This window comes from Natrix helvetica (genome assembly GCF_964273705.1).
Source record: "Natrix helvetica genome assembly, chromosome: 2".
Lineage (NCBI taxonomy): Eukaryota > Metazoa > Chordata > Lepidosauria > Squamata > Natricidae > Natrix > Natrix helvetica.
In genome coordinates, this window is record NC_138552.1 from 51,853,844 (window position 1) to 51,875,116 (window position 21,273).

Consider the following 21,273-nt stretch of genomic DNA (forward strand, 5'->3'; position numbering starts at 1 on the left):
ACAAGCGCCCAGGCCCTTCTCGGCTCCACGGTCTCCTTCGCGGGGTTTTCATGGGTCGTGACGACCGTTGCCACGGACGCCGCAGGACGGGACGGAGCGGGAGAAGTGAAGCTCCCCTGGCGGCTATTCCTGCGCCGCGTTTTGTATATCTGCCACTGCTGTAAACCGGGGCTATGTGTTGCGGGGATCAATATCGGGATTGTTTTCATGACAGATATGGTTTGTTTAATCTTTCCCTCCTCTCACTGCGTTTTTTCTGGCCTTTCTTTGCAACTCAAGGCAATAGACACGGAAGGAGTGACCATTTGAAGTTATAACAGTACTGAAAAAAAGTATGACCATTTTTCATACTTACAACCTTTGCAGCATCCTCATGGTCATGTGATCAAAATTCGAATTGGCATATGGTCACCTTTTGTGACCTCCTGACGAGCAAAGTCAGTGAATAAGCCAGATTCACTTAACAGGCATGTAACTAACTTAACAACTGTAGTGATTCACTTAACAACTGTTGCAAGAAATATTGTAAAAGAAAATCACAGTTTAGCCAAAGAAATCGTGAGCTCAATTGTGGTTGTAAGTTGAGGACTACCTGTATTACATATAGCACATATATCATCTACTCAGTGGTGGGTTCCTCCCGGATCGCACCGGATCGCGCGCGCTCCCTTTCAGCGCTCCACCTGGCTTGCGCGCTCCCTTTCAGCGCTCCACCTGGCTTGCGCGCTCCCTTTCAGCGCTCCACCTGGCTCTCGCGCTCCCTTCCGGCGCTGAAACCGGAAGTACAGTGTTGCCCGGCCCTGGCGAAGCAACGACGCCTGTCTGCACTCCACCAGCTCGGCTGGGAACGGAGATGTTTCCTCAGCGGAGCGGAGCGTCAGGCGCTCCGCTCCGCTGAGGAAACATCTCCGTTCCCAGCCGAGCTGGTGGAGCGCAGACAGGCGTCGTTGCTTCGCCAGGGGCGGGGCAAGACTGTACTTCCGGTTTCAGCGCCGGAAGGGAGCGCGAGAGCCAGGTGGAGCGCTGAAAGGGAGCGCGCAAGCCAGGTGGAGCGCTGAAAGGGAGCGCGCAAGCCAGGTGGAGCGCTGAAAGGGAGCGCGCGCGATCCGGTGCGATCCAGCAGGAACCCACCACTGCATCTACTAAAATACATGATTTACAACACACTAATGACTTGATTAATAGGAAAATTCCTCATGAGTAAAAGAAACAATTCAAACATAAATTGAAGTACCCCAGTCTATTTTAATATCTTCAACCACAAATATTTCAGGTAGATCAAGCTTCAATACATTTTTTCTCTCTGTTTAGAATGCAATAGAATATTCTTTATTGGCCAAATGTATTGGACAACCAAGTAATTTGTTTCCAGTACATAAGCTTTCAGTGTACATACAAAATAATATCATGAGACACCAATAATAGAAAGTAATAGGAAAGATAAGAAGGGTAATAGTAATACAGCCCTACAGTAAATTTCCTTAGAAATAAAGAGTGTTAGTCTATACAACCATGATGGCGAACCTATAGCACGCATTCCACAGGTGCCATTTGTTAGGGCACGCAAGGCATTACTCTGTCAGCTCCATGACTTTGGCCTTCTTTTGAGGCCCTTTTTCACCCTCCGGAGCCTTCAGGCTTCCTTGAAGGCTCCAGAGGTTGAAAATCGGCCCTACGGACAAACCAGAAGTCACCATTCCCAAATTTCTGGGTTTCCCATAGGGCCGTTTTTCGCCCTCCAGAGGCTTCAGGGAAGCTCTTGAAGCCTCGGGGTGGGGCCTGTTTTCGCCCTCCCCAGGCTCCTAGAAAGCTTCTGGAGAGTGAAAAAACCATGCCAAAAATGGGGGGAGTCACGCACGCATAGCATTATGGGTGTCGAACGCCCAAGCACGACTCCTGCACTCCCCCCGCTTTTGGCATGGGAGCCAAAAAAAGGTTAGCCATCACTGCTATACAATATGCCATTATTATAATTACATAATTATATATATTACCTTTTTACCCCATACATCCCTGCGACCAATCCGCTCGCACAGAGAGGGCCTCCTCCAGGTGCCGTCCACCAGACAGTGTCGAGGGGCGGCGCCTAGGAGTAGAGCCTTCTCTGTGGCGGGCCCAGCCCTGTGGAATGACCTCCCTCCGGATATTAGGAATACCTCTGACCTCCGCTCCTTTCATATAAAGCTCAAGACCCACCTATTCCAAGTAGCTGGCCTGGCTCAACTTTGATCTAACTATATCGCTCCTGACGGGTTTTTATTTGGGTATTTTAATTGTATTCAATTATTTAGGGGTTTCTAAACATTGTATTTTATTGTTTTTATTCATTAGCCGACCTCCTCCTTGTACATGTCTTGGTATATGTTTTTGTAATATGTATGTTTTGTCTATATATTTATTTCATATGTTTTATTGTACGCCGCCCCGAGTCCTTCGGGAGAGGGTGCGGCTAAGAAATAAATATTTATTATTATTATTATTATTATTATTATTATTATTATTATTATTATTATTATTATTATTATTATTATTATTATTATTATTATTATTATTATTATTATTATTATTATTATTATTATTTTATCACATCTTATTTTCCATTTATATTCTTATTCTTTGTTTCTATTCTCTAACCAGATATACCATATGTCCCAAGTCAGATAATATTCTGTTTCTCCTCTTTTATTTCCATTTTCAGCCACACATTCTAGCACTTTTTTAATTACCATTCCATCGGATGGGGTACTGCCGTTTTCCCAGTTTTGCACATAAACAATTCTGGCCGCGGTTATTATGTGTAAACATGATATATTGGATTTTTTTAACTATAATTTCCTCTTAATATACCTAATAAAAATAGCTGCGGTTTTAAATCTATTTGTTGTTTAGTAATTTTTCTCTAGCCACATTCTTATCTTTGTCCAATATTTCTTTGCTTGATATGTACATAAAAGGAAAGGAGGAAAAAATGAAAACAACTTGTATGTATTTATGAGTTATACTGATACCGAAGCACTGTAAGGATGGAAATTGTGATAGAAAATGAAGAAAACTGTCTAATAAAAACTAATTTGCAAAAAAAAAAAAAATAGACAGTGCTGCGGGAATTAGGTGTGCAGCAGAGTGAAATCCTCGCCCTAGTCCTAGCCAACTACCCTCAACTTCTAGGGAGTCGCCCAGCTCGGACGAACCCTACGCTCCTAGCTAGGCGAAATTATATCGCTCGCCAAGCTAACGGGGTTTGCTTCCGGTTAACACCCGGAAGTGAAGATTAGAAAGTGGGAGTCGCGGCTCTCGTTCTTCCCGCTGCTGTCTCTCTGCTTGTTTTCCCCGATCCTGCTTCCTTTCGCTGCCCAATGCATCCGCGGCGCCCCGAGGGCTTCGACGGCTTGGGCTATCGGAACGCCCGAGAGGAGCCCGGAGGCTTCGCGGCCAAGCCGGACCTAGGCCACTGGGTCACTACCCCGCCTGACATTCCTGGCAGCCGCAATCTCCATTGGGGTGAAAAGACGCCGCAGTTCGCCGCAGGCACGCCTTTGGGGGCGGCTGGGCTCAACGAGGACCCGTACCTAGGAGGCGGTGGCACCAACTCCGGTGCGTAAAACAAATCGCCGAGTGCGGGAGTGGCACGCACAGATTAAGAGCCTGGCCTCCGCCCTTAGGCAGCAGGTGCTCCGGTGCGTCAGGCACGTCTGCTCTGCAGTGTCCATTGGTTAGGTCCGTATTGAAAAACCCACCGGCAACGGTGTGCGAACCCATTCTTTGCTTTGGATGCTGTCCAGCACTTGCTCTGTAATCCATGCCTATAGGTGTGTCTCTTTTTGGAAGCATCTTGTCACTTGAGTGGCATATGCTCGGCACTCCCCCCCCCAAAAAAAAGTTATACAGTACTTGGAATAATATATATTATTTAAGAGATAAAAGGAAATTTAAGTATTTAACTTATTTAGAAACATTCTATATCCTGCAGTTAAAGATGTCTAATGTGCTAAAATTTTGCTATCTAAATTCATTACAGTGAATAGTAAAAATTCTATATTGAAATGTGTTGCTCACATTCTGGCTTTAATGTATGGTTATCTGTCTTTTAGAGCAAATAAATCGGTTTGCAGGCTTTGGGATTGGTTTAGCAAGGTAAGAAGTTTAATTTTTCATTAGTGACCATTTTTAAAATGCAAAGGCCCTTTTGTTCACAATTCATGTCCACTGTACAATTCAGAAATTTAACACTGCCATTAAACTTTAAAGAAAATTTTACAGTTGTTTTGTTTTTATAACTAACACACAGTTATTGATATTATTAAGTAACTGTTTAATACTCAAATGTTTGTTCAGTTTCTCAATATTTATTTATTCAGTTTCTCAATGACTCAAGTGATTTACAATATCTGAACCTATCTGATATTGCTAACAAAGTCTCTTCATATTATCCTTGCTTACTTTTTGGTTACTAATACTAATGCTTGCAGTAAAGCTGCACTAGAAAAAATTACTCATCTGGAAGGACATTGTGTTCAAAGTCTCAATCTGAACTAACAATTCTTCCAGTTAGTCTCAAACTAGATAGTGAAAATTTGGAATGATGAATTTTCAAAGCAACTGCTCATAACTGAAAGAAGTTCATCTCTTTGAAAATAATCATCTGAACAAAGGACTGCTTAACTATGACAAATTAGCCATAGCTTGTCAATGTATATGTATCCAATCCTAAAGCCTTATTAACACGTTGTCAACAAGATCTAAATGGATGAATTGGATGGAGCAAAGGACTTCTGTTAGTTCAGCCCAATATGTAATGTAACTCCAATGTAGGCTGAAGTGATAGTAAGCAAAATTTCTATTAACTGTAAAAATCCAATTTCTTTCAAAAAAATTTACATAAGAAGTTCCTTAAGAGTGTTTATACTTGATGTTGAGCCACATAAATGTTTTGAAGATTCTGTTCATGTACCTTTCCCGTGAGCTGCCTTTTGATTTAGTTTTTAAAAATTAAGACAGGAGTTCTGGATTATTTCCATTTTTTATTTAGATCATATACAATTTTAGCCTTTTTACACCTACATCTACGCTAAATATAATCTCATGAATTTGTGGTTGCTAAAAGACAATTGATAACTTTCAATGTGTCATTTCAATTCATTCAGCATTTTGTTCTGAACTAAATGTAAGTTGTAGGTCTGAAATTAGTTGCACTTTTTATGGCCTCATGGTTACCATCTTTGGAAATAAAGGAATTTTAAATCTTTTTAGATAATTTCCATTCAACATATCTGATGTTAACTGAAACTTTACATTCATTATAATACAGCAAATTGGAATAAATATTTGCCCGAAAAGTATTGTCTGACTTTATAACACTACCACATACTAAAATATATGGTATGATATAAGACCATGAAAAGTAATAACTAGAATGCAGTTGACATAAATTATTTATGGTTGCTTTTGAATTTCACAACCAAAGAAATTAGTAAAGATATCCCAGCAATATTTTGGATATAGTATAGGTAGTCCTCAACTTACAACCATTTATTTAGTGACCATTCAAAGTTACAATGACACTGAAAAATGTGATTTACAACAAGGTCTCATACTTACAACCAACACAGCATCTCCATAGTCATATGCTCAGGGTTGTTTGGCATCTATTATGTACTTGCAATAGTTGCAGAGCCCTGGGCTTATGTGGTCATCATTTACAACCTTCCTAGCCGTTTTCTGGCCAGCAAAGTCAATGGGAAAAGCCAATTTTGCTTGAAGACCACATGATTCAACAAGTGCAGTAATTCGCTTAACAGCCATGGCAAACAAGTTCATAAAATTGGGTGTGACTTACTTATTGATTGCCTTAGCATAAATTTTAATCCCAATTGTGGTTGTAAATTGAGGACTACCTATATATCCCAATTTGGATGGATCTTTCTTAAGTAACAACCTGCTGTACAACAAAACCAACAATTTATCACGCTAGAAGCAATTGTTGTAACCATAATTAATAGATACGGCAGTTAACTAACTACAGAAGTTTGCCGAAACAATAGCAGCGGGGGAAAAGAGGGCACATTTGTCCTATTGCAACTATTTAGTAGACTTATAAATTACCTTATCATGCTCTGCTATTCATACTGGTTTTACAGATGCTTAAAGTTTATCACTAAGCCTGAAAGCCAAAGTGGTATCAATCATAAAAAGAAATGTTTACAATTTATATATGGATTTTCCTCAGTACTGAAAGCAGAATTTTGAATACTATAATCACAAAGTGTATAGATGCAATATATTTTAATTCTATCTAGGTACATGTAAACTCTTTGTTTCCTGATTGTAATTGATATAGAAGTTGTTTGAGGGTATGTTCACTATATGAGATTTTTTTATGAGTTGATAGGCCCAATTGGCCATGCAAAAAGCGGTATAACTGTCAGATTAGTTTTTCATGAGAAAGGACACATACTGCTTGTTTCCCTCACTTTCCTAAAACAAAACCACAAATCTAATAGAATGGCCTTTGCCAATTGGCCATTGTGGTGGTTTTTAACTGCTGCTTTTTAAAGGTTCCATAGTAACCATAAGGTAGAATAACCCCTCCCCTTAGAAGTGTGCTGCCTAGCAACTAGTGCCAATAGTGCAGTATGCTTTCCTTTTTAAGTGACAGGGCATTATCACACAAGTAGTCGAGCCAGCTATACAGTTCTTGCTGCTTACATGTGGCAAGGCTGACTGATGAAGTCTTGGACACGGATCATAACGTACAATAATTCCTGTCTGGCTGTTTAATGTGATCTGCTGATTTATTTTGGTTTTTTGTGGCTGTGTGTGTACATAGATGGATTTCATAGCTAGCTCATGTAAACCGAATAGAACAGAACAAGTATTTCACATTTCACTATTTCTAGACGTTGTCAAACTGACAGTTTTGATAGTTGAGTTTAGACAGTTATCATACCTATCTAGTACCTAATGTATATTCATTTCTATAAATGCTTAACTTTTCTGGGTTTTGTAGGTTTTATTCACCTCTATGTTTGTATTGCCAGACTACTGTTGTAGCCCAGCAGGATCCGTTTGAGCTGCTGATGGACTCAGATAGTGAGGGATCATTTCAGTCGGCCCTGGATGATGTGGAAGACCCTGTGCAGGTTGCAGATTCAGAGGAGGGACCAGTGGGGCTGGTTGGCCACCAGGAGGTGCCTGAGGCATGGAGCAGTGGGGAAGATCAAAGGCAGTCAGTCCCTGATGCTAGAGTAAGAAGGGCTGAGAAACGAAAGCAGCAGCTTCGAAGGCAGGCTCATAGACGGTAACTAGCACAGGTGGTTGTAGATTGGCCCCTCCCAAGAGAGTTTATAGGTGAGGCGTTGGGAGAGGACATTTGCCGGAATTAGCAGTGAAGAAAGTTGATGTCTTAGAGTTGTGTTTGAATATCTGGTTTGTTTTGTTGTATTTTGAATTATCTGGGCCTTCGGCCAAAAGGTTTGTTATCTTGTAATTAAACAGTGGTAAACAGCCAAGACTGTGTTTTGGCTTGTTCACAGGCGTGGAGGCGTGGCATACATGTTATAGGTAGTCTGTGTCTTTTAGCAGAGTTGGACAACCTAGGATCCTTTGAAACATAAAAAAGATTGTGGAAGTTATATCAGAAATACATAGGCTACCTGCTAGAATGAACTTATTTTGGGGAGGTATTTTGTCTCATCTGAATTCAAAACACCACTTCAAAACAAAACAGCACCCATCTTCTAATCAGCAGAATGGTTACTTGGTTTGGATCTAATAAATAAGTGGGGCTTCTGAACATGTGCAGTACATTCAATGCAGACTGTTACTGAAAGAAACATACTACTCCCGTTATCCCTATAGAAGCAGAATGACTCATCTTAACAATTTTCCATATTAGAACATTTTATATTTCTCACATATGCAATAGAAGCTGTAGTTCAATATACAGCATAGATGTTTGCAGAAGATAGGTAGATGTATGTGTGAAGCTTATTGAGAGATGTCTATGTGTTATATACATCTTACTATCCTAGATTATAAATTAGAATGACTAATGTTCTAATGAAAGTTGAGCATTTAAAATAATTGTTTCTTCACAGTTTATTCACAGAAAATGTGCTGGCTCATCCTTGCATTGTTTTGCGTCGGCAATGTCAGGTAAATTCTTTGAGCTATTGTAGTCTATTATTCAAATATTTGTTTTGTGTTTCTCTGTTGTGGTTATGTAATTAGGACAGTAGGTTCCATGCATATTTAGATTCAATTTTATAACTTTTTCTGATATCAAAAATGTATTTCTTCCCTTTTGTAAAATAGAAAACAAAGGGTATCAAAAGATTATGAAAGTTTAGCCTGGCATAACATTCGTACAGCCACATAACTCACATTTTTACATCAAATATTGTAAATAAATTACTTAGTAAAATAGAACTGAATTTTCCATTTCAGACAGCTGGAATAACTGTCCCCTAAGTTCACCTTTTATATTGTTCCTAGTTTAAAATTTAGTTTGTAATTCAGGTCTAAGATTTTATACATTTTAATGAGTAGATATGTCAACGTGAAAGACCGAAATTGGTGAATGTCGACATTCACCGGTGAATGTTGGTGAATGTCGACATTCACCGGTGAATGTCGACACATACCAATTTCGGTCTTTCACGGTGACATATTGTTACTGTGAAAGTCCGAAATCTCAGCGTAACATTTTCCTTTGGCTTTTCAATTCGCGGTCCTGGAAACTACTCGTTCTAACCGCGCAGGATCGCAGGTTTAAAAAAAAAAAGCCCGCGAATAGAAGACGCTTAAAAGGAAGCGAGGAGCCGAGGTATTAGGGTAAGGGTATTAGGGTAAGGGTGTCGAGAGGATAAGGACATACACCAAGCGACTATGTGAATGTCGACATTCACCGGTGAATGTCGACATTCACCAGATTTCGGACTTTCATTCACCGGTGAATGTCGACATTCACCAGATTTCGGACTTTCACAGTAACAGATACATTGAGATACTGCAGCATCCTCCTTTTTTTCAAAAACTATGAATTTGTTGAAATCTTTATCAGTGTAGCCAATCTTAAGGTAAAATACTTTAAAAAATTCATTCAAGCAGTACAAATCTTTTGAACTAAATGTCTTGAAGCCCCTGGGAGCACATAAAAACCTTTTCTCTGAATCAATAAGAGCATTGATAACTTTTCATGAGATTGCTTCATAAGCCACTGGCAGTTGTTTCTCTATATGATGCGTGTATACTTGCTTTGTACATATACATATATGGAGACATCTCAGAGCAGCTTTCAAAACAGCACAAGCCTTTAAAAAACAGCAAAAACTTCATGGATTTGAAAAAAGAAACTTCATATATGCTCCATCATGTTCTGAAGCACCACTTCTGAAAAAGCTGCACATCCCTAAAAGTCATCCTCGTAATATTTTGAAGATAGGCATTTTAGTATTTGGATCTGAAGCAGGCAAAGCTGCTGTACCTTGGTGAATCTCTAAAGGAGCTTATGCCTTTTGCTGGTTTTACTCATAGCCATAATGGCTCAGAAAAGTCCATATTTTCATTAAGGAAACAGTGACATGTGGTCAGGTCCATTTCTGTCTCTTTGATATCTCCTAATTCTACTATGCAGTTTCTTAAGTCTATGCTGCTACCATGCAAAACAAGAAAAGATAGATAAAACAAGGTGTCCATACCACTTTAGGACTCTTTGGATCCAAAACCTAGAACTTATAATTTAAGTGCAACAAAATATAAATGTAGATATGATTACCCCATTTGTTTTGAATTTATTGTCACTAATATATGGCATTTGATTATATATTTTTACATGTAAAAATATTCATGCAACATTTATTGCGTCTAAAAAGCCAAGGGACCCAGCTCACACACATCATTAAAGATTTGTAATCATGATTTGTCTACACAAAATACGCAAGAGCGATTTGGCATGTATATGAACCACATAGATACATCTCAAATTATAAATTATATGAATTTAAGACAGCTCATTTTTATATGTGTATATACTTTATACTTTCAGGTTAATTATCATGCCAAGAATTATCACCTTACTCCATTTACAATCATCAACATTATGTATAGCATCAATAAAACCCAGGTTAGTATTTATTCTCCATTGGAGATTATTTATTTATAAACTTAATTTACAGGTTTTTAAAGAACAATTTTTGTTTTCTTATTTTATTTTATTTATGCACTGTGACTTTGTAATAGTACAAAATGACAATATGTAAAAAGGTTATTATTTGATAACATTGGCTTTTTCAATACATACAATACTGAACAAATTATAACTTAAATTTTAGGGCCCCAGAGCTCTTTGGAAAGGAATGGGGAGTACTTTCATTGTCCAGGGTATAGCCCTTGGAGCAGAAGGCATCATCAGTGAATTCACACCCTTGCCAAGGTATAATCATATTTTGTCTCATTGTATTAAATAAAATATTAATAATTGTTCATATATATGTAAAAAATTCTTTAAATTGGTTAAAAAAAAGTCAATCTAATAGTTGCTTTATGATGAGAATCATTCAGAATAACAGAGTTGCCAGGGATCTTGGAGGTCTTCAGGTCCAACCATCTGCTCAAGCAGGAGACCCTATATCATTTCAGACAAATTAGTGTCTGATCTCTTAAAAGCCTTTGATGTTGGAGCACCCACAACATTTGGAGGTTAGCTGTTCCATTGATTGTTTTCACAGTCAGGAAATTTCTCCTTAGTTCTAGGCTGGATCTCTCCTTGATAAGTTTCCATCTGTTACTTCTTGTCCAGCCTTCAGGTGCTTTGGAGAACAAATTGATCTCCTTTTTTGCTGCAGCTCCTTAGATATTGGAACACTGCTATCATGTTACCCTTAGCCTTTCTTTTCACTAGACTAGACATATCCAGTTCCAATTCAGTTGAAGCTTATCTGTTTGAACTTCTGCCCTTTCTGCTGCCTGGGAAATGTTAAAAAAGCATCTTTAGTGTTATGTGGACTGTTACATGGCACTATTTCTAGAGACACTTACTTCCTCTCCTTTGCTGAGCCGATCCACTAACATGTGTCTGTAGGAGGAAGAAGAGAGTTTGGTATTGACCAAGCATGTTCCAAACGCTTGTGAAGGTAGGCCCAGCACATGTATGCAGACTAACCAGAATGTCTAATAAAACTATCTGGCTTAGGATCAGCAGCACAAAGCAGGCATGCACACATTCCTGGATAAACCAGATTTTTAAGGAAATTATTTTAACATCTAATATGAATATAGGATTGTACCTAAAGGTATGGTAGTCCTCAATTTACAACAGTTCTTTAGTGACCTTCAAAGTTAAAACGGCACTGAAAAAAGGAACCTGTGACCATTTTTCACACTTAAGACAGTTGCAACAGTTGCTTGACAACTGACTCATATTTATGATGGTTGCAGCGTCCCGGGGGCATGGGATCCCCTTTTGCGACCTTCTGACAAGCAAAGTCAATGGGGAAAACAGTCACTTAACAACCATGTTCCTAATTTAACAACTGCAGGGATTCTCTTAACAAATGTGATGAGAGAGGTTATACAACAAATTTTGGGCTCAGTTGTGGTGGTAAGTTGAGGACTACCTGTATTGTATATTCAGATGTACAGTATTGTAAACTAATAATAATATATGCTGAAATTGTATTAATAGGAATTCTAGAAATAGGATAGACTTTGTTATAGAAAATTACCAGTTAGTAAGACTTTCTGCTCTATATCAATGAATACACACCTTTTCTTATCCTTTGGGGTTTCTGTATTTTGCCTTTAAAATGCATCTTTATCTCCATTACCAATTCTGTATTGTTCTTAATATAAGCGCGTCTTAATTTTTCTTCAGTTTTAATGTAAATAATGAGATTATCGCAACGTCCAATAAGTATTAATAAGTAAAATAAAACAGCACACAAAGGTAATCTTTGACTTACAACCATTCATTTAACGACTGTTCAGAGTTACAACGCCACTGCAAACAGTGACTTGCAACCAGTTCTCAGACTTATGACTGTTGAAGCATCCCCACAATCATGTGATAAAACTTTGGGTGCTTCGCAACTGGCATGTATTTATGATGGTAATCCCAATGTCCTGGGATTGCCATTCACAACCTTCTTAGTGAGCTGCTGACAAGCAAAGTCAATGGGGGAAGCCATATTCATTTAAGCACGTGATTCACCTAATGATTTAGTGACTTAAGAGCTATGGCAAAAAGATCCTAAAATGGGACACAACCCACTTAACAATTACTTTGCTTAGCGATGGAAATTTTGAGCTCAATTGTGGTCATAAATTGAGGACTTACCTGTAAATATTTGCATTTCACCCAATGCCTTTATTTTTATAGTACAAGAGCTTTTACTGTATATCCCTCAAACAAAACCCAGCGTGATGAAAACACTGTTGCGCATATAATGCGCCAACCTATTTAGAGTACCATGGGAATTGATGCTCCTTCAGTTTACTATAGATTATTCGTGACTCCTTACTGTAAGCCTAGCATAAAGTAATGACTTGGTATATATTCTGATTGTTGCTTGAATAAGAAATCTTTTTACATTTATTTCAGAGAAATTTCACACAAATGGAATCCCAGGCAAATCGGAGGACATCTGACCCTAAAAGCGTATGTATGATTGTCAGTTTTTATTGGTAAAATGCTTGTTATTATCCTACTTTCAAATTAATAACCACATGGGCAAAACAAAATTGAATGGTAAGCACAGTAAGACTCTCTGTTGTAGAATAACATCATCAATTTGAACAGGATTATCATGGATTTGTTGGAGTACCAAATCCAGAATTCTCAGTTATAGAAAAAATACCATTCTCTGACTGAACATTCTGAAAGGTAATCAAACACTGTGAATGGTCCAATTTGTGGATAACTTTCTTGAGACTTTCAGGTTTAGTATTTTTTTATTACTAAAATCTGTTTTCTTCATTTTATTCTGATGATTCCCTTGATGGACACACACACAAATGCAGCATAGTTGACAAACTGACAATGAATTCTCGTTTCTTTTTTTCTTCTTTCCAATTCGTGAATTTAAGTAGCATTCAGAAAATTATACATAATGGTTTGAAGAAAAATAAAATACAAGTAGTTGTTGACTTTCGCTGGCCATTCATAATTGGTCTCCTGATTTTTGACTGTCCCAGCACTCCCAAACACAAGCGATCACAGCTGAGTGCTTGGCCAGGGGTTGCTGTTTTGGACCAGTTGCAACAGCCCATGATCATGTGAGCATCTTTTCTGACCTTCCCTAGCAGCTTCCCACAAGCAAAGTCAATAGGGGAGCTGGCAGGAGCTAGGAAGATGCAATCACATAAAGTCTTTGCTTTAACAATCCCCCAGTCTTCATTTAATAAAAACAACAGGAACTGCTCGAATGAGCATTGCTAAGTGACATGGTCATATGACATCGTACTTTTTATGATCACATAACTTGGTGATGAAAATCCTAGTTCCAATTACCCTTGCAACCTGAGAATTACCTATATGACTGAAATAGATTAAATCATAAAGACTTATTGGTGATTCTTGATTGGGATGTTTGAAATTAAAATATGTGATTGGATTTTAGTAAATTGGATTTTGATTATCAAAATAGTAACTGTATTTATTCCTCTAGGTTGACTTGCATCATAGCAATGCCTTTTTATTCAGCAAGTTTGATTGAAACTGTGCAAGTAAGTTTTGATTGTATATACATACATATTTGCATATTCTTTTGTATAATTCTGGAGGAATTGGAATTTGAAGTTCATAGCCTTGGAACTGAGCTTTTACATTCTGTCTTACGGCTTTTGCTTCTGAAGGAAAATAGTTAAAATTTCCAAAATCGTTACATGCACCTGAAGATCAGGTGTCATATATTTGTTTTTTAATAGAATAACATTCTTTCTTTCAGGGTCTCATTCAATTTGCTTAATTTAATCTCTAATATGGAAAACATATTAACTATAATGAATAATAATTTTTGAGACTAATGTGGCCCACAAACCAGCAAGTAGTTTCCTTCCCTATGCATTGCTTTTCAAAGTGCTTACCACTTGGTGGCACCCTAAGAACTTCATAAGCCATTTAGCATAATAGTTGCAGATCTGTGCTTTCCAGTCCCTGTTTATTTACTTATTTGATTTCTATAGTCGCCTGTTTCAATAAATGACTCTGGGCAGCTTAAAATTCAAACATACATTACAATCAAAAATTTAAAAACATTTTAAAGCAGTAGAAACAGTAAAAACATTAAAACCAATACAGAATGTTAAAACATCTAATTTACACATAAGAGCAAGATATCTTGGCCTGTTAACAATATAGCCAGGAGCCAGCACCCTTGGCTCATATGGTGCCCATAGCTTGGGAGCATAGCCAGGTTTTACAAAAGCTTTACAAGACGCTAACAGGGCTGGGGCCATTCTAATCTCCATAGAGCAGGGGGGTACTGCAGAAAAAGCTCACTTTTTAGCTCCCGCCAGTTGACATTCTTTGACTGAAGGGATCTGCAGTGTGCCCATTATTTGGCCTATTTGGATAAATAGAGATTCTGGAAAAAGGGCAATCCCTCAGGTACCCTTGAATTGCACCATTGTTACCAGAAACACACTGGTAACCAATGCAGCTGACACACAAGTGGTGTTATATGTGCCATATATCTGGCACCCTATCTGCTGGCCCTACATTCTGACCAGTTGAAATTTGCTAATGGTCTGCAAGGGCACCCCTTGTAAAGCGTGTTACAATATTCTCATCTGGAGGTTACAAGGGTGTGAGTTATTGTAAGCAGGGCCTCCCAGTCCCAGTATAGGCACAACTGGGGCATCAGCCAAAGATGTACAAAGGCATTGCTGGCCATGACTGCTACCTGCTGTTTGAGTGGGAGTTACATGGCCAGGAGGATCCCCAGATTGCCCACCAGGCCTATTTGGGGTAGTGCCACCCCATCCAGAACAGGAGTTGGAAGTTCCTTGTCTCCGGAGATCAATGTTCCCTCTAAGTTGCGCGCCCGCGCACATAGCATGACAACACCACGCAGCAGTTTGTAACTGCTGCGCAGTGATTTTCAATGTCACGTTTCCCATTAGATGAGAGGCCACTCTCCGCTCCCAGCGCTAGCTTTCGCACTCCTGGGCTTTCTTTGCATAACGGCTGGGGTCCCTGCTGATTCTGTTCCAAGTCGCGGAGCACCCAGGCTGATTTCTGTCACAGAAGTTATACCTCTCCACTCTCGGGATGGAGGCAGGGAAAGTTTTGATCTGTGGTTGGTTGCGCAGCCAGACTTAGGTGGGGGGGGAGAGAAAGCGGGCGTCTCCCGCCCTCTCTTGCTCGCGCTTGCCGGTTCCCAGGACAATCTAGAGCCAGTGGGGAATGAGCGATGGCTATTGGCTGCCGTTCGGATTGGATTGCACCCACCCCCTCCCGGCAGAGGCTGCACTTGACTGAAGCGGGGAAGCTCATTAACCAGCTGCTTTGGAGGGTTGCGGCTGGCTTTCGGCGCACAGCGGTATGGGGCACCGGGCAGAGAAGGTGCTTCTTTCCTTGTTCCTCTTAGTGTTGGCGGGTGAATCTTGGGGAGGGAGGAGAAGTGGCTACGGAAAGGGATAATGCCGGTATGCACTGAGGCGGGAGGGGGAGATTTTAGTGGGTGTGAGATCATGCTTTTTGCAAGACAGAGGGTGACGGTCTGGAGCCCTCAATAAAGTAAAAAACAATAAACACCCCCTGCCCCCTCCCTCCTTAGCAATGAATTAAAAACATTTATCTTGAGTTTTCACATTTCAGTAAAATGGTTAAAAAAACAACGGGTATTTGCAACGGCTCCTTTAAGAGGTTAGTGCATGTAATTATTGTGAACTTTCCAGTTGAAAGATTTTTAGGAGAGGGGGAGGGAATGTTATCTTTTTTGTTCCTGCTGTGTTTTGGGAGTGTCTCCCCCAGTATGAAATACTCAGTTTTTGTGCACAACATGCAAAATACTAATTATTATCAATTACTGAAATGTCTTGAAAAAGCATAATCATTTACCATATTTATTTGCCAACTGCAAATAGTTGCAAGATGTACTGAGTGTCAAGACAAATATTGAAATTAGGAGATACAAGCAACAATAATAGCTTTAGAATAATTTGTCATCCTCTGCTGAAGCTAGCAGATATAAATATGAACTATTATTCATAAATACTAGGAAAATGTCCCTTCATGAAAAATTACTTTTTCAGTCAACTCTACCTGGCATTAGTTGGGGGAACAGAAATATTAGTTGGCCAATTCTAAAAGAGCACCACAAAGAATTTAACAGATGTTTAAGAGAGCTGGGTTTCAGAACGGAATTAACACAAATTGCAGATATCAATCAAAAATAAAGAAAAAAGGATGAAATAATGCTCCTTTTTAAAAACTCAATGAAAATAAAAGCAATATACCAAGAAGGCGGCATACTGGTTGTGATTTGATCTCTTCGGGGGATCCAGGGGATCCCCTATACAAGTATTTTAATATTGCAGACTTGCAGTATTATAAGTGATACTGATATTATATAACACTTTTAATTAAACGGTTACCTTGAAGAAACATAACTTTGAGTTTCAAATAACACTGATTTCGTTGTTGTCTTAGGTGACACCTGTGAAAAAAATGCAGGTGCTCAGGCATGAAAATGTGCCACTCAAACACTATACTTTTCCGCTCACGCTGAAAAAAAAATAGAGGGAACGTTGCCGGAGATTCCAAATACCCATAGCTACTCCGCCTTCCAAAGAACTTGAACTGAGATAAAAAGCAAAGCTGGCAAATACTGAGTATGTTTGTTAATCATTTAGAACAATGTTTCTCAACCTAAGCAACTTTAAGATATGTGGACTTCAACTCCCAGAACTCCCACACATGTTAAAATTGCCAAGGTTAAGAAACTCTGTTAGAATCTTTCAAACTATGTCTGATCCCCTGTACTACTTTTACAAACTATACCTGATGCCTTTTACTACCGTTAGAGATTCACTATATATAAGAGCTGAGGTGGCGCTGAGGTGGTTAGAGTGCAGTACTGCAGGCTACTTCAGCTGACTGCTAGCTGCAGTTCGGCAGTTCAAATCTCACCAGCTCAAGGTTGACTCAGCCTTCCATTCTTCTGAGGTGGGTAAAATCAAAACCCAGATTGTTGGGGGCAATATGGGGACACTGTAAACCACTTAGAAAGGGCTGTAAAATCACTATGAAGCGGTATATAAGTCCAAGTGCTATTGCTATTCTGTAAAGTCACCAAGAAATTAAAACTTTAAATACAGAGAAGACCTGACCCTAATGTCATATAATTTGCATGGATCAATTACAGAAGATAATATAAAGTGAATATATGATTGGAGGATAAACCAAGCATTTAATTATGCCTTCTATAATTTCATAAGCTTTAGAGCAACCATTTGGCATAATATTTAAATCATGGATGTCCAACCTTTTGCCTTGCCTGGGCTGCACTGAGTGAAGAGGAATTAGTGTGTGATTTATATACATTAACCATATTATATAAAATATATAATATGGTTAATGTATATAAATCACACACTAATTTTAAAAGTTTAAAATCTTGTGGGGCCGCATTATAGCTGTCCAGGATTGCATGCAACCTCTGGGCTGTGGGTTGGTACACAACTGCTTTAAATCAAAGCCTATTCAACCAGAAATACAATAGGCTTGAAATCTAACAGATTCTATAGAAGTTGTTTTTTCTGAATAAATTTGAACCAGTCACAGTAATACATTCTGGGTATTTAGTTGAAATATTGTGTTCTCTTAACAGAGTGAAATCATTCGTGATAATCCTGGAATTTTGGATTGCCTGAAAGAGGGCATAGGCAGAGCAATGGGCTTTGGAATTCCCCATAGCAAGCGACTACTCCCTCTACTGGCATTGACCTTTCCAACAGTCCTGCATGGAGTTCTTCATTACATAATCAGCTCAGCAGTACAGAAACTGGTCCTGTTCTTCCTAAAGAAAGAGAATTCTTCAAGCTTCCCAGCTGAGAACTCTAATTCTGTGCAAAACATGTTGGATGCTTATTTTCCTGAACTTATTGCAAGCTTTGCTGCCAGTCTTTGTGCAGATGTTATGCTTTATCCACTGGAGACAGTTTTGCATCGCCTTCATATTCAAGGGACACGCACCATCATTGACAATACAGACCTTGGATATGAAGTTCTCCCCATCAATACACAGTATGAAGGGATGAGAGACTGCATCAATAGTATAAAACGTGAAGAAGGAATGTTGGGGTTTTACAAAGGGTTTGGGGCTGTAATTGTACAGTACACGCTGCACGTAGCTGTATTACAGCTTACAAAAGTTATTTACTCTACATTGCTTCAGAACATTTCTTAATAACTAGTGGACATGGCCATTTAGTTGGCTACGTTTTCAGAAAATAAGTACAGTAGTGAAATCTGAAAGATTAAATATATAGTAATAATTCCTTTGTAAATAAAAACAAAGGCAAACATTTCCTTTACACAGACTATGGTAATAGAAAATTGAAATGCATAGATCAACACAAGGCTTTTAAAATATTGAAGTGTAAATAAAATATTAGAAAGCATTTTATAAATCTGTGCAAAGTATGATTTTCAGAATGATGATAAATAGTAGGTACAATTCCACTGGCAATTTCTGCTGTATAGCTATTAGAAATAAACAATAGCTACATAGAAGTAAAGCTGTGTTTTATTTAAAGCCTTGTCTCTTCTTAGAGACACCTGCACTGAAGATTGTTAATGTGAAATTAATTTGGCATCTTAGAATAAACTGGGAAAGCTATGTGCTTTGTCAGTTTTGTTGAAGGACTTTTCACATAATTGCTGTAAACAATATTGCTAATATTAATAATACAAATGTAAACAGAATTTTTATACACTATTGTTTTACAGTGTATTCCCCCTCCCTCCTGCAATGGGTTGATGAAACAGTATGTGGTACCCCCCCCCCCGCAAAAAAAAAAAACCCAAAACTGAAAATTGTTCCATTACTTGCCTAAAAGGAAACTGGTTAATTAATTGCTGAGAAGAATATTTGTTATAGTTGGCACTACTAGAATTGTTCATACACTATGGAATGCTGCCTCACCACAACATAAACTCCGAAGAATGTCATACGTGACTGTTAGTTTAACTTTCTACCTTGCTAAGACAACAACAATACTTTCCAGTGCAAGTTGAGTTCAGTTGAAGTAAATAATTCCAAATAAATATAAGTTATATATAACTTGATACTGTAACTGTCTCTCAGCACAATTTTAATTTGAAATACCCCATTTCAAATGTGAAACAGGCGGGAAACTTTAAACTGGAAGCACAGTGGTTTAAACTCTGAACAGTGCTGTTTTAAACTAAGAACAGAAATGTTTCAAACTCAAAACACTTCAAAAGTGATCAAAATAACCCACTTTCTACAGTTGTTTTACACTAAAATAGCATTTTGAATTCAAACGGGGTTTAATTGGAAATTGTTGCACATCTCTACTTGTTTTCAAATTTTAGCCTGAAGTAGAAGAGAGGTTGCTTTCAGTATTGCTGATATTTTTTCAAGACTTGAATTGAACTTCATCTGAGAAATCTGGCTGAATTTGATGATCTTTATATTTCCCAACTACAGCATATATTGTAATTTTAGCTATTTAAATCCTTGCTTATTTTTTCCTGGAATAGCTGGGTGTAGAGCAGAATTATTTTACCTATTAGAATAATATGCAACTCTGGACTGCAGTCCATAGTATGTTCCCTTTTAAAATGACATATTTGTTTTAAAAAACCTAATACATTAGATGTCTATATGCTTCTGGGTCCAAGCTTGATCTAATGTAAAATGTAAAAATATGTATTTAACAATGCATAAATTCCTTTGGAAAAGTTCCTGTCCCTTCCAACAATCAGTGTGTGGTAAAAGTCTAGCTGTGTCTATGAATATACAAAACAATATTTCAGTTCAAAATTTATGTACAAAATTCAAATGTATGGGATATACCTACTAAATAGACTCATGAATTATGAAGCACATCAAATTACTTTTGAAAGAAATTGAAATATCGAAGAATGAGTATAAGAAATGAAGACATCAGGCAATTTCTTTTGTATTCAGACTGTTTTGCCAAAATAAATGTTCCAAACAAATGATTTGAGAAGAGGGTAATAGTAACACATTTCAGCTTTTCAATGTATCTCATAGATGTAATTTTTTCACAATGCTTCTGCTAGGTTGAATGCTGAGTTCTAAAGGAATTGTACACTTTGTAAGCTCTAATAAATATAAAATGTGCTGTGATGAACTTGTGGATCCATCAGTTTACTAAATATGTTTTCTCAGAATTCTGGAGAAAAATTAAATAAAAATCTACATAAATTTTGTTTTGACATTTTGGAAAAAATATTTGGTTATGTGTGTGATAAAGTATCACTTTAGTTTAAAATGTATAGCAAATTAATTTGAAAATAGTGTACACAGATTTTAAAAAAATACGTTCTTCTATGTCAACTTTAGTGTATTATTATCATTATTAGTCAAATGATTTTTAAAACATGCTAAAAATAGAAGTATTTCAAAGGAACTTGGTACTGAACATTTTTTATACAATAAGATAAAATGTTGTCTTGGTTATATGAGGAAACCTTTAATGCAATAATATGTTCTAAGGCAATACTATGACTAAATTTCTTAGAAAATGCTGGCTTCCTTGCTATTGTAATTATTTCCTGTGGGCTTGGTGCAAACAAGGGACGCAGTGGCTTAGTGGCTAAGACGCTGAGCTTGTTGATCAGAAAGGTCGGCAGTTCGGGGGTTTGAATCCCTAGCACCACATAACGGAATGAGCTCCCGTTACTTGTCCCAGCTTCTGCCAAACTACCAGTTCAAAAGCAGGTTAAAATGCAAGTAGAAAAATAGGAACCACCTTTGGTGGGAAGATAACAGCATTCCATGCGCCTTCAGCATTTAGTCATGCTGCCACATGAACATGGAGACGTCTTTGGACAACGCTGGCTCTTGGCTTTGAAACAGGTGAGCACCATCCCCTAGAGTCAGGAACGACTAGCACATATGTGCGAGAGAAACCTTTACCTTTTACCAAGTGAAAACAGCTGAAAAAAAAATACTAAAGTATCTTATGATAGATTTTCATCACTAGTGTTTTAATATGATAATTAGTTATTTGTTTTATTATTAATTCATAATTTCTCAGTTGTTCTCAACTGAAAAA

At 38.1% G+C, this 21,273-nt stretch overlaps 2 protein-coding genes across 4 annotated transcripts in view; one reads left to right on the top strand and one right to left on the bottom strand.

Annotated features, from left to right (window-relative positions):
- TMEM232 (transmembrane protein 232) overlaps positions 1-21,273 on the bottom strand; it is a 231,039-nt gene that overhangs the window by 128,407 nt on the left and 81,359 nt on the right. The window contains exon 1 of one of the 2 annotated variants that reach the window (XM_081941006.1): positions 356-405. The exons of the other annotated variant lie outside the window; for it this stretch is intronic. The gene's annotated coding sequence lies outside the window, so the exon portion shown is untranslated. Of the gene's footprint in view, positions 1-355; positions 406-21,273 lie in introns of those variants that run through there. 2 annotated transcript variants of the gene reach the window in all.
- SLC25A46 (solute carrier family 25 member 46) lies at positions 3,264-20,342 on the top strand. Of its 2 annotated transcripts, none has more exons than XM_081941010.1 (8): positions 3,264-3,594; positions 4,092-4,134; positions 8,097-8,154; positions 10,046-10,123; positions 10,332-10,432; positions 12,599-12,655; positions 13,665-13,722; positions 17,832-20,342. In XM_081941010.1, the coding sequence occupies exons 1-8, from the start codon at positions 3,357-3,359 to the stop codon at positions 18,408-18,410; spliced, it is 1,212 nt and encodes a 403-aa protein (XP_081797136.1). In that variant the 5' UTR covers positions 3,264-3,356; the 3' UTR covers positions 18,411-20,342. The 2 variants fall into 2 exon arrangements, with proteins under 2 accessions (XP_081797136.1, XP_081797137.1); XM_081941011.1 differs by lacking the exon at positions 3,264-3,594 and adding an exon at positions 3,704-3,809.